The sequence below is a fragment of the Macrotis lagotis genome, chromosome 1 (assembly GCF_037893015.1).
Source record: "Macrotis lagotis isolate mMagLag1 chromosome 1, bilby.v1.9.chrom.fasta, whole genome shotgun sequence".
Taxonomy (NCBI): Eukaryota; Metazoa; Chordata; class Mammalia; order Peramelemorphia; family Peramelidae; genus Macrotis; species Macrotis lagotis.
Genome location: NC_133658.1, coordinates 574692552 through 574706116, shown reverse-complemented (window position 1 = coordinate 574706116; position 13565 = coordinate 574692552). Strand labels below are relative to the sequence as shown.

Sequence of the window (13565 nt, the reverse complement as noted above, 5' to 3'; positions counted from 1 at the left end):
ACCAACCAGATTACAAGGGGTTGAAAAACAGAGTGATAAGGCACTGGGATCAACTATGTTTTTTTCTAGTTTGCTTGTAACAGAGAGATATGATAGTAATTTGAGGGGGTTAAATAAAGTTTTTTGGTTTGTTTTGTTTTTAAGAATGAGGGAGACAAAATGAGACTGTATTTTAGAAAAAGAGAGTGAAAAGGACAAATTGCAAAGGAATATGAGAAGGGATGGGTTCAAGTGCACAAGAAAAGGGATTGACCTTGGCAAAGATAAGGGCTACCTCATTGTCAGAAGCTAGCATAAATGGCAAGAGAATAGATGTATGATATAGAGATTACATTTCTCTCCTGACAAAGAGTATGAAAAGGATAATCGAGAAGGCTGGATAATAGTAGAGAGCAGAAGGTGTGGTCAACTCCACAGACAGCACCATCTCATCATCCAATTTTTTTTTCATTTTACTTATTCCAAAGATTAAGGACTTTTATACCTAATTTAATACTTTTGTTCCCACCTGATAAAGGGCAGCTAGGTGGTACAGTGCACACTTCAACTCCTTTCAAAAAGGTCAGGATATGGCATGAATTAATTAAGAAATAGTAATATAGAAGTAAATGAGAAATCCAAAATTCTCTAAGAATAATTTGAAGAGTAAGGGAACACTTTCAGCCCAGAGAGATCAAGTATAGCCTCCATAGAAAGATAATACCTCATCCCTGAATGAAGAGAAGAATTTGGATAGCTAGTGATGAGGAAGAAATACACTTAAGCCTGGGGTCTGGCCTGTACATGAATGAACAAAAGTGGAGTACCAGGTTCATGAAGTGATTCAGCTTGCCTGGAATGGAACATGTGTAGAGGAAGGCTAATGTGAAATATGTTTACAGTTTTGATAATCCTTTAAAGGAAACACAATTTCTCATTAATGACATCACAAATGGTCATGATTCAAATTACTTGATTCAAATTACAACACCATAGTGCCCTGGATTGCCCCTCCTATCCTGCTTCAAAGCATAGATTTGACCCTGGAAAAGATACTTGTTAGCATTATGAGCTCTGATATGATTTATAGGTAGGAAATTAGGATCTGGGCAATATTTAAACTAAGGAATGTTTGAGGGTCTTCTCAGTACTGCTTCTGTTAGTGGCATTACATTTCTGGAGTTGAGTAGACACTTTTCATTTTCTTCTGCTTGGCCTATCTGTTCTACGAAGAGATTACAAGAAAACATGAATTTTCTACTTATAACTAAACAATATGTGTTTATTTTGTGCAGGAAAAGCACAAAATAAAATATATTCTTAGATATATGTATATATTTTGTATATATATATATATATATATATATATAAGAAGTTTTTTTATTTAAAGACTTTATATAAAAGTTTACTTAAAAGAAATCTTTAAAAATTATTTTTTTTACCTTTATTTCTAGCAAGAGTTAAAACTATACCAGAAGACTAGGAGAAGAAAAATGTCTTAGTAAGTAGCAGTTAGCCAGTTAGTCATCAAGCATGTATGCTTGTCACTGTGCTAAGCACTGGGGTGCAAGGAAAACAATATGTATAATAATAGGCATGTATAGGAGAGATACATGCAAGATGAAAGACAGTCTTAGAGAAGTGACTGGCAGTTGATGGTTGGAGGTCCTGGGAAAGGCTTCCTATAGAAGACAGAATATGAGCTGAGTCTTGAAAGAAGCCTGGGAAACTAAGAGGTGGAAAAGGGAGAGGCTGAGCATTCAATCAACCAGCCAGTCAATAAATGTTTATTAAGTGCCTTCTAGGTTTCAGGTACTAAGGGCTGGGAAGATAAAGAAATGCCAAGAACTCAGAAATTAATAGTGGAGACAATATGCAAACCACTGGTATAAACAGAAACAATCATAGGGGAGGCCCTGAAATTAAGGGGATCACAAAAGATTTCCCACAGAAGGTGAATGTTCACCAGATCTGAAGAAAATCAGGAAAGCATGGAGGGGAAGAGGAGGAAGAAGGGTTATACCAGGCCTGAGGGGTGGCCAGTAACAATGCCTTGTGTCTGGAGGGGAATACCTTGTTGGAGGAACAGTAAGAAGGCCACCATCATTAGATCACACAATGATAATGAAAATAATAAATAGCTAATATTTATAAATATTTACTATGCACCACCTGCTTTATAATTATTATTTCATTTGATTCTCACAACAACCCTGGAAGGTAGGTGCTCATTTTACAGGGGAGGAAACTGAGGTATAAAAGATTAAGTGACTTGCCCAGGGACCCACAGCTAGTTAGTGAGACCAAATTTGAATTCAAATCTTACTAATTCCAGGCCTAACATTCTATCTACTGTGCCACTAGCTGGGGCAGGGAAGGGGGGGGGACAAGGAAAGAATAAAGTAAAAGGGAGGGAGGCCAGCAAAAGGATTTTATATTTGGTCCTGGGGCTTAGAGAGAGACATAGGAATTTAAAGCAGTGGAGTTAAGTGACTTGCCCAAAGTCACATAGCCAAGTAATCATTAAGTGTCTGAGGACAGATTTGAATTCAGGTTCTCCTGACTCCAGGGCTGGTGCTCTATACACTGCACCAGCTAGTTGCCCCTGGCCATAGGAATTTATTGAGAATGAGGTTAGGTGGGGTGATATGGTTAGCAAGATCACTTTACAGCTGAATGGAGGCTGGCCTGATGAGAAGAGATGTATATAAAGGAGACCAACCAAGAGTCCAGGAATGAAGTAATAGCAGGCTCATGGCAGGGTCTGCCAAGAGATTGGATTTGGGGAAGGGATGAGAAAGAGTGAAGAATTAAGGATGACATCTCTGTTGTAAGCCTGGGTAACTGGAAGGGTGGTGGTGCCCTTAGCAGGATATTTAGGAAGAGGGGAAGGTTTAGAGGGAAAAGAAAGTTCAGTTTTTGACCTGCTGAATTAAAGCTATCTAAAAAATATGCCAGTTCAAGATATGATGTGAGACCTGAGGTCAGTTGAGAAGTTAGGAATGGATAAGTACAGCTGAGAATCATTAGGAAAGAGATGCTATTTGAATCCATGGAGGCTGAAGAAATCTCTAAATGAAATAGTACACAGGCAGACAAGATGAGGATCCAAGACAGAATTCTGAGGCCCCATGATTGGGCATGCACAATCTGAATGAAGATCTAGTAATGGAAATTGAGAAGGAGTGATCAGATATGGAGGGGGGGAGAATTAGGAGAGAGGATTGATTAAAAAAAAACTAGAGAAGAGAGCATAAATGAAAGCAGTGTGACTGCTGGTGTTGAAAGCCACAGAATGGGTTACGAAGGATGAGACATGAACAAAGAGGGAATACAATGCAAAAAGCAGCTATAGACCAGTATAACTGGATCTCAGAAGTGATAGAGGGGAGGAAAGTGTAAGAAGACTGGTAAAAAGGGGATAGGTCAGAAAGAGATTTAAATGTGAAAGAAAAGACTTTATATATTTTATCTTGGAAATAATAGGGTGCAGCACTAGAGCTTATTGAGAAAGGAGGAGGATGAAATTGTCAGGCCCATACTTCCAGAAATTCACTTCGGTACAAGATTGGAATGGAGGAGAACGATTAGGAAACATTAGATAATCTAGGTGAGAAATGAATACCTGAACTAAGGAGTTAACTACAGATAGAGAGAAAAGGACACATATATATTTGAATGGGAGATGTTGCAACAGTAGAAACAACAAGACTTGACAGTAAATTGGCTATTTTGGATGCATATGGGTGAGGAATTGAGGATAACTCCAAATTTCAATCTCAAGATTATTCAGGACAGGTCCTAGGTCTGGGACTCTAGAATCCAGCTGATTTCAGAATTGCTCCTTTATTTAGATCATGTTGATCTGGAGGAGAGTGGTCAGAAAGGTATACTCTGGCAGGAGATGTATCAGGAGACTTCCTCTAGCCAGAGGCTGATCCTGTTCACCCTGTGGGATGATCCGTGGATCACCATAAATCCCAGGCTCATCTACCACTCCCTTCCATGTTCTCTGCACTTCAATTAGCTCTACTGCTTGCTGTCCAAAACAATAATGTTCCATGTCCATGACTTTTTTTGCTTGTGATGCTTGGGATATCTTCTCCTCAACTTTTATTGCAATCTCATCTTTTGAACTGCTATATTCCTTAAAACTCACTTCAAATGTCAGCTATTTCATGAAGTTGGCCCTGATCTTCCCAGTCAATAATGACCTTTTCCTCCTTAAACTTGCAGAATAACTTTGCTTTCATACTCTGAAGCCATCATGTATTATTTTGCATGTGAAGTCTTTATGAATACCAACTCCATGAGGGACTCTATATTTTCTGAATTCTATATCTCTCCCACTGCTAAGCATAAGACTACACACAACAAGCATTAAAGAATCCCTTAACACTTTGAAATTCTATAGGCCAACTATTATCATTAGAAATAAAGTGATACTTCATGTTGCAACACTTATATGCTATTCAACTTCACAGACCTTAAGAAATATATAAGACAAGAAAATAAGAATTTAAATAAAATAAAAAGTCTTTTGGTTTGTCTCTTTTACCTTATTGCTGTATCCTTGCTTTTTATGCTTAGCTCCTATCGAATAGAGTACTAGAATCAAATCCGGAGGACAGTCAGCAAAATACGCTGTGCAGGTAACTGGTGATTCATGAATGTCCATGGGATAAGGATTTTCAAAGATTGGAAAACTAGTAGATGAAGACAATATATTAGTTCCATGATGCATAATGAAAAAAAAAACACCTAAAAAGTTCTTTTTTTGGTTACTCTTATTATTTTTATATTTTACCTTTTCTTATTTTTAATATTCTTTTACATCACTCTCATTTCTATATACACCCCTCCTTCTCCCCTATTCATTGAACCACACCTTGTAAAAGATTAAAAAAGAGAAAAAACACAATTAAGCAAAAGCAAGCAGCACAAGAACAGTGATAAAAAAATTTTCCTAAATTATAAATTATACTGCCCAATAATTCTTAAATATTAATTTATAAATTCTATAAGGCAGCTATTTTATTATTAATAGTTGTTTCTATAGAAAATAATCTTTACAATTTAATATAACATATAGGTAGAATTCTGTTTTAATAAATATGATTATATTCTGCTTATGAGGATATTTCTACACTTCAACCAAAATCCTATGCTAATTTGTTTTTTAAAGTTAACTCAATTTTATTTAACAAACAGTTCTATATAATAAATATTATTACAAGTTCATCTTTTCTTAGCAGTAAATTTGTTAAATATGAACTGACTTCAGTACCAATGAAATTTTAAATATTATTTAAAAACTTTATTTTTCAAATTCCATGCTTAACTTCAAAAACATACTCAAAAAGCAAGTGCTACTTGAAAACATAATGTATATGAAAAATTTTCCTTATAAAAGTTAAATGATAAACTATTTTTCCCCTTTTTTGATGACGTAATTAGTTATTTTGTCAAGTTGATTAAAATGGGAATCTACCTGCACTAGTGAATATTTCTCATACTTAGTATAGTGAGCTAGCTTATTAAATATTGATTTCACAAGTTGGTCTTATTATAGCATCTTTAAAAGAAAGTTATTTTCCTTTTAATTGCCTGATAATGAATAAAATAATCCTACATGTTTTCAGTAATAAATTTACTTTATAGCCCTTCAAAGATGAAAAAACATCTCATGATTCTTCTCTCATTCAAATTTTAAAAGTCTGAAAGGTAATTTTGGAACTATTTTAGCTAGATTTAACTGTTGTCAAGATGTTCTTTATACAAAAAGATTAAAAAGAAATTTGAGAAATCTTGGCATTGTTTAGGTTATGTATTCAGCATTCACAAATGTTTTCAAAAGCAGTAGGATACCAAGGGATACCTTTATATGCTACCTTGCTTGGCCTGGAAAAGAGAAACTTTGGGAGAGGAGGGAGGTAGGAAATGATAGGTGTCTTCTAATTTGAAAAGGGTTGTCATCTGGAAGAAAAAGTACATTTATTCAGCCCCACTCCAGTAGGTGAAAGTTATAGGGAAATAGTTTTTGCTTCAATAAAAAGAGGAATTTTTGAAAAATTGGAGCAATTTTATAATGGAATGGGTTTCTTTGTAAGTTACAGGAGTCCCTTGTCCCTAGAATATCTTGTTTAAAGAAAGTGTGTATGACTCCTTGTCAGGGATGTTACAGAGGAAATTCATATGTTGGACTGTGTGAATGATTATTGGACTCCCTTTTAGATGTAGTATCATGATTCTATGGTTTAAAAGTAAATGTAATTTAGGACAGAGAAATTTCAGTTGGTTGTAAAGTGCTATTTTTTAACTATGATGGTGAAAAAAATTGGAAGTCATCTGGAGAGTCTATTGAATAGCTTGATATTTTTTAAAAAAAGAAAATTAAACAAAAAGAGAGAGAAAAGGAAAAACATTGATTCTGGTTCAAAGAAGTGGGTTCAAATCCCAGCTTGTTCACTCACTACCTTCATGATCCTGGATATAGATCATGGATACTTAAACTTTTTGAGTTTTAGATTTAACTATACAAAAAGTGGACTGATCTATGACTTGACTTCTAAGGTTTCTTCCAGTTCTGATCCTATGATTTTTCCAGACTGGTTTAATCATTCATCTGCATAATGGCAAGATTTGAACTGCTTGAGGTCTCTCATTACTTTTTCATTTAAAAAATGCTATCTAGGCTTGTCTATATTAATTCTTTGAAATAGTAGCAACATAAAAAAGATTTATTTACACTCAAGACATGCATATAACAAGCAGGAAGAGAACATTTACAAATAATATGAATGAAGACACTCTTTGAGTGTATGCATTAAAAAATGTTAAGTTTTGAATGATCATTTTTGCCATTATCATTTAGGCAAGAAAGTAGAAATATGGAGCTAACATCAACAAATGGAATACTATGAATAAAGTTGATCTACTTATTTAGTAGTTATTATTATTATCATTATTATTATTGTTATTTTTATTTTTGCAAGGCTAATTATTAGGTAATTATTAAGTGTCTGAGGCTGGATTTGAACTTAGGTCCTCCTGATTCCAGGACTGGTGCTCTATCCACTGTGCCACCTAGCTGCCCTCCCGTAGTTACTTATTATTATAAAAATTCCTTACTTGCCTATTATTTGATTTTCCTAGGTCTTTGATTTCCCAGAGATAATATAGTATAGTGGAAAGACCAGCACTGAAGTTAGGAAGACCTGGGTTCATGTCCTTCCTCTGACACATATGAGTTGTATGATCATAGGTCATTTACTTTTTTCCAGTGACCTCTTCTAAGACAATATTTTATAAGCAGGATGCTGAGAGGTATCAGTGGAAGAAGTTTCTACATTGGGAGTTCCCTGAATGATGAAATCAAAGGCTCAGTTCTTTGCTCCTCCATTAACCCTACTATAATTTTTTTCAGATTACAGGTCTATAAACGATAACAATTTGTATGGCTCAGTTCCTTAACCAACATCTTCTAAGGTCTCAGAAGACCAGAAGGTATGAGGAAGCTCCTCTCAAGGAACTTACACTCTAGCAAAGGTACTAAATATATATGGGAAAATGATTGAAGAATTTTAAATGATCTCCAAATATTTTAAGTATAAATAAAAAAAAGCATAAATGAGTTTGTGTAGTGTTGGGGAGGGGACTAAGGAAGGCTTTTTGCAGGAATTAAATTTTTAACAGGATTTAAAGCAAGAGAGAAAAATAAAATGGAAACAGCAGGAGAATATCCCAAATGAGAATAATATCATGTACAGAGACAGAGGAGGAAATGGCAGATTGTGATTAGTGACTAGAAACCAGATTAGCTACATTGGCTAAACTCCATGTTCAGGGAGATTAAGTGTTAATGTGAGATTAAAAAAATAAAATATGGCAAGTGGATTGCCTTAAAGATGAAACATAGGAGATTTGATTTAATGTTAAACAATCAGAAGGACAATGACATAATGATAGTATTTGAGGTTTACTCTAGCATTTGAGAGGGAGGAGAATGAGGAATCATTGAATAGAAAAACCACTAGAAGGCAATATTGTAGGTACACAGATAAAAAGTAATGAATGCCTAGACTAGGCTGATGGCTTAAAAATGGAAATGAGAGGTACATTCAAGAAACTCCAGAAAAAAAATTCATAGTACCTAGTAAGTAATTTAGTATTGGGGATGCTTAATTATTTATTGAAAATTATTGAAAATGATCCCAGGTGAATTGGGGTAGGAAAAGAATGTCATTGAACCTGGGAAAAGGCGATTATTTGGAGGGGGAATATGATAAGCCAGTTCTTGAAAGTTATACTTCAGCTGTTAAACCAGCAAAGGATAGTAATCCTAAAGATCGAAAATCATGAGAAAAAGCTGAAGATTATGATTCTTGCTTGAGAACCAAACTTGTAATTTACTTGTCTATACATGGTAACTGAAAGCATGTAGATGGATGAGCTTTCTGAATAAGTGAATATAGAGGGTTAATATAGTGGGGTTTTGATTATGTTAATTGGTAGTTAAATTACAGAAGGCAAAGTTACAAAAATACAGAAAAATCAGTTTGAGAAAATGAAAATCAGAAAATCATAATGAAAGTCAATGGGGGAAAGCAATTAAGAAAAAAGGCTTAAATCATTGGATATGAAGAAAATACTTATGAAGATCATTGTTTGGAAAAAAGGGCTAGAACTGCAGGGAACCGGGTTATGATAGTTATATTTGTCATTATGTTTTACTCAAAATATTAGAAATATATCCAAATTGTTTGGAAATGAAAAATTCCAGTATGTTTTGGGGAACCTTTAACTAACTAGAGAGGCAGCTAAAAGATGACTTCAAATATGTCAAAAGATTTCATTTGAAAAGTGAGAATACAGGACATAGTACTGCTCTGATCTAAACCTATGAATACTAAACTTCATTGAAGACATACACAACAATTAGGACACAGGAGAACTCAGAATGTATTCTTCACCACTGGTGAGGATTTAGATTCACATGTGGACTTCAGTAAAATGTAGCAGGTAAGATAACAGATCTATAGTACTCTATGGTGCAGAGTTCAGAGATTCATAAGTTTTGAATCCACTGAACTTACAATGAAAATATGTTGTAGGGAGAATGTTTATCACTTTGAAGTTAACCATGATTGATATAAAGAAGAAAGGAAATCTTTTGTTCTAATTCTTCTTTCACAACATGTCTAATATGGAAATATATTTAAGGGGCAGCTAGGTGGCGCAGTGGATAGAACACTGGCCCTGGAGTCAGGAGTACTTGAGTTCAAATCCGACCTCCAACACTTAGTAATTACATAGCTATGGCCTTGGGCAAGCCACTTAACCCCATTGCCTTGCAAAAACTAAAAAATGTAGATACATATTTAACATAGTAGTACATGTATAACCTAAATCAGATTACTCGCTGTCAAGGGGAGAGGGGAGGAAAAGAAAAGAGGGATAAAAATGTGGAACTCAAGATCTTACAAAAAATGGATGTAAAGAACCATCTTTATATGGAATTGGAAAAAAAATTTTTGAAATTAAAAAGAATAGGGGAAGTGCTAGATATCAACACATCAACACATTCATCTTTTCTGAGTCTATTACTGCATACAGTGGAACTATCTGGAGAAAAAAAGTTTTCCTCCTCTCCAGTTCCCCCCAAGTTCAACTCTTTTCCACTGGTGATTTAATGCATAGTATATTACTTTTATCAGAATACATATTAATTTTTCTGTCATCAGACTAATAAAAGATATGTATCTCTAATAAAATATGTGCAGTGACAGAGACATAGTCTATCTCCTGTGTTTTCAATTTTCAAATGAAATTCTTTCTCTACATGTCTGAGGTCATCTTTTAGCTGCCTTTCTAGCTAGTTAAACATCCTGGGAATTTTCATTTCCAAAAAATTTGTATCTATTTCTAATATTTTGAGTAAATCATATTCATATAAAGTTTCTTTAATATCAAAAGAAAAGTTTGTGACTACTTTAAATTTTAAATTCTAATGAAAATCAAATTAGAAAGAATCTGCACATTGGAACTTACTTGCTTTGTGTCAGGTCAACTACAATTAGATCTTTCTCCAGAAGCACTACTACAGCATAAGGTTCTTGAAATTCTAAAAATAAACACACAAGCAAAGAAAAAACGCAAGCTTTCATATTAGGAATTTTTTATTTTTACCACTAAGGTTTCAGTCCCTGAATATATTTTTGAACAAATGCCATTCACATTAAAGTCAGAATGATGACTCAAAATTAAAAGAAAATTGGGGAGCATAATTTATTCTTCTATATTAGTTTGTCATACTAAGGATTAAAGTTGTCATTGTGGATATGAAAGAATTTTGAGGAGTGTTTCACATCTCATGGTTGGAGACTTCTCAATAAACACTGGGTGATGTTAGAGGTGAACCCTTGGTAATGTGAAAAGGTGAGACAGTCACCACCTATATTCCCTTTTTACCTTCCTCCTAGCATTTGGACTTTGGCTATGTCAAGAAAGGGGTGAACTGAGTAATGTCCTGTTAAGATGGTCAAAGCTCACGTTCATGATCTTATATCCAAGTTAATTCACTAGAATTTAACAAGTATTTTCTGAGAACTTACTATTACTTAGAATGTACAACCAAGATGAGCAGAGTTCAGTGAAGGTTTAGGATACTAAAGTTGCTTTTTAAATCTGTAAAAGTAGCCTGAAGCACATAAAAGCATCTGTTTTATAATGGACATTAATATCATAGTTCATTAATTAAGTCATCACTTATTTATTAGGTATTTTAATATGCTAAGGCTTTGTGATTTCATTAAGATTTAAACATTTATATCTTTCAGAACTAATAAATAATATGGATTAATTACATAATTACAAACATTACTGATATCTATATCTGATATTTTTGCTGAGTTTTGCTTGATTGCTATTCTACAGTATCTTGACTAGCATGGACTCATCTTCCCTTATCTATCATATTTCTCCCAAAAAATTTTATTTGAAAAAATATTCAAAATAATTATTAGATTTTTATAATTGTGCACATACTTTTGTAACAGTCTCTGAAACTTACCAAGTAATCTATAATCAGGAGCCAACTTTTAAAGCAAATCATTTATTTAGCTGTGCCTTTTTAAAAAAAAGTCATTCACAGATTTTATATATCAAAGCAATCATTATTCCTTAAAGAGAATATTGAGAATATTAGGAATATTATACAATTTCAACATTAGACTTAGAAGTCTAAGGAAATAAACTAACATCCCATGTACTTTGATTGTCTATTCTTGTGTTCTACAGTTTCCTTTGTTACTCAGATACTAATAGAGAGTATACTGTCTTTTCCCCAGTTTCTACCTTTATGCATTCAATGAATGAATTAATTCATTCACTTAATCTTTTTACCATACATCTTATAGAACATCTCTCCTATATATCATTCAGATGTCTGTATATTTGTGGATATCATAGATCAATTCTAGAGAAGAGTCATTGTGTGGAGAGATGCTCTAAAACTAAAATACTTATAGAATCCCAAATCCCAACTATAGGAAGAAAGTAAGGTACCTGTAGCTCCCAGAATAAAAAAAAAAACTTTCAAAATACAAATACTACAAGGTTTCCTTGGTTTTTGTCCAAAGAAATCTCGGGATCTTTGATGTTATCTTAGAATTCAAAGTCAAGTCCTACATTGAAGCAGTACTTGGGCATGCATTTTAAGGATGACACAGTGAATTGCTACAAAGAAAATATATGTAGTGCTAAATACTCTTAGTACTCTAGGGTTATAAAAGTAGCTTTTGATTCCTTCTCTCTGCCCTGTTAGAGTTTATTTCATTAGATTCTAAGGGTATCTGTGAGTACACATATTATTGTGCATGAATGTGTGAGCATACTATGCCTGGATCTACATGATAAAAAGTTATTCTGATGAAAACTCAAAAATTCTGTCATTCATAAAAAAAAACACAGTCTAGTGGAATGGCCACTAATCTTGGAGAGGAGAGATATGATGTTTCAGTTATGCCATTGGATTGTTATAGGCCCCTGGGCAAACCACTTTAGTCCAAGTTTTCTCACTTGTAAAATAAAAAAGTGCTTTAAATTATTTTAATGCACCTCCTAATTCTAAAATATTACTGAAATTTGGAAAAATGTGATTGAGCTGTCACTCAGTCAATAAGCTTTAACTCAGTGTTTACTCCATGCCCTAACAGAACTAACATTATAATGGGAGAGATGACAAATACATAATTAGGCCCAACTCCTTTTGGTCTATGGAATCCTCAAAATAACGTCATTAAATTTATATAGATAAAATACATAGGATTATAGGGGGGGTATTCAATGATATTGAAATATAGTCACAAAAAACCAAGATCACTGAACCCAGGTTGAGCACTCCTAATAGGTACCTATCTATAAGATACACAAAGTAGATGGAAAACACTCACAATAGGCGAAAATACCACTTTCATTATGTTTCCTTCCCCTTTCTCACTACAAATTTTTGGAGCACTAACTAATCATGTTTCCCCCTCTACTGTTCTATATGATCATTGCTTTGGGACAGTACATTAGTCTGGCAATAGAAACTCATGTCTACTATTTTTTTGGTTATTTTAATACTGATCTAAAAGTTGTCCTGGAAATGCAATGTTGCCTTAAACTGTTTCTTTTATATTGTTTAATTCTTTAAAATAATTCAAGCTATAAAACACAATTATCAGTCTTTTACTTAAAAGGCATTTGATTTTCACTCTGCCTGTTAGAAATCTTACATTCTTTAAAAATAGATCTCCCATAAAAATGCAGTTACAATCCCACCCAACCTCTCTTAATTCCATGAGACTTTATATTTCCATTGTATATATTTCATATTTACTTATATATGTAAGTGTTTTCTCCTAATAGAATGTAAACTCTATGACAGAAATTATTTTTTTGACTTCATCTCCAGCACTTAGTACCATGCCACCACAGAGTAGGCACTTAATAAATGCTTTCTGAATGAATGAATGAATGAATGAGTGAGTGAGTGAATGTCTCCCAAACCTTAGAAGGAGGTGTTGTTATATGACCTACAGGGAATCTATCTGGAGTTAAATCCTTATGTCATCTTGGCATCTTCTGAAGTCTTATGCATGTAATACAGCGAAAACCAAATTCATCTCTCCCCTTTCAAACAACATCTCTTTTCCAATTTTGTAGTTTTGTTAATTGGAACACAATTTTCCTAGTCAGCCACATTTGAAAACCTGAAGTCATCTCTTGATTCTCTCCTCTAATTTACTATAGATGTCCAGGTATTCTTCAAATTTTGTTGATTTTTTCCCCCTCATCTCTTGCATTCCAACTCTTTCTTTTCACTTTTATCATTATTATTATTATCTCAATTGAGGCATTAATCACATCATGCCTGAGGATTTGAATAGTTGCCTGGAAATCCTCCCTTACTCTATTCCCTTTTAATCTCATATTTGTGTTTCAAGTCTTTGCCATGCTAATCTTCTAAAGTTCCACTTTAATCACAGTGCTCCTCAGATCAAACACCTTCAGCAGGTCTTCATTTCCTATTAAATAAAGTC

General features: G+C 33.9%; 1 protein-coding gene across 6 annotated transcripts in view; it reads right to left on the bottom strand.

Annotated features, from left to right (window-relative positions):
• STXBP5L (syntaxin binding protein 5L) overlaps positions 1-13565 on the bottom strand; it is a 418354-nt gene that overhangs the window by 154250 nt on the left and 250539 nt on the right. For all 6 annotated transcript variants that reach the window (XM_074214609.1, XM_074214607.1, XM_074214610.1 and 3 more), the window contains 2 exons: positions 10030-10102; positions 4538-4685 (listed from right to left, as the gene is read on the bottom strand). In XM_074214609.1, coding sequence (XP_074070710.1) covers positions 4538-4685; positions 10030-10102 — 221 coding nt within the window. The remainder of the gene's footprint in view (positions 1-4537; positions 4686-10029; positions 10103-13565) is intronic.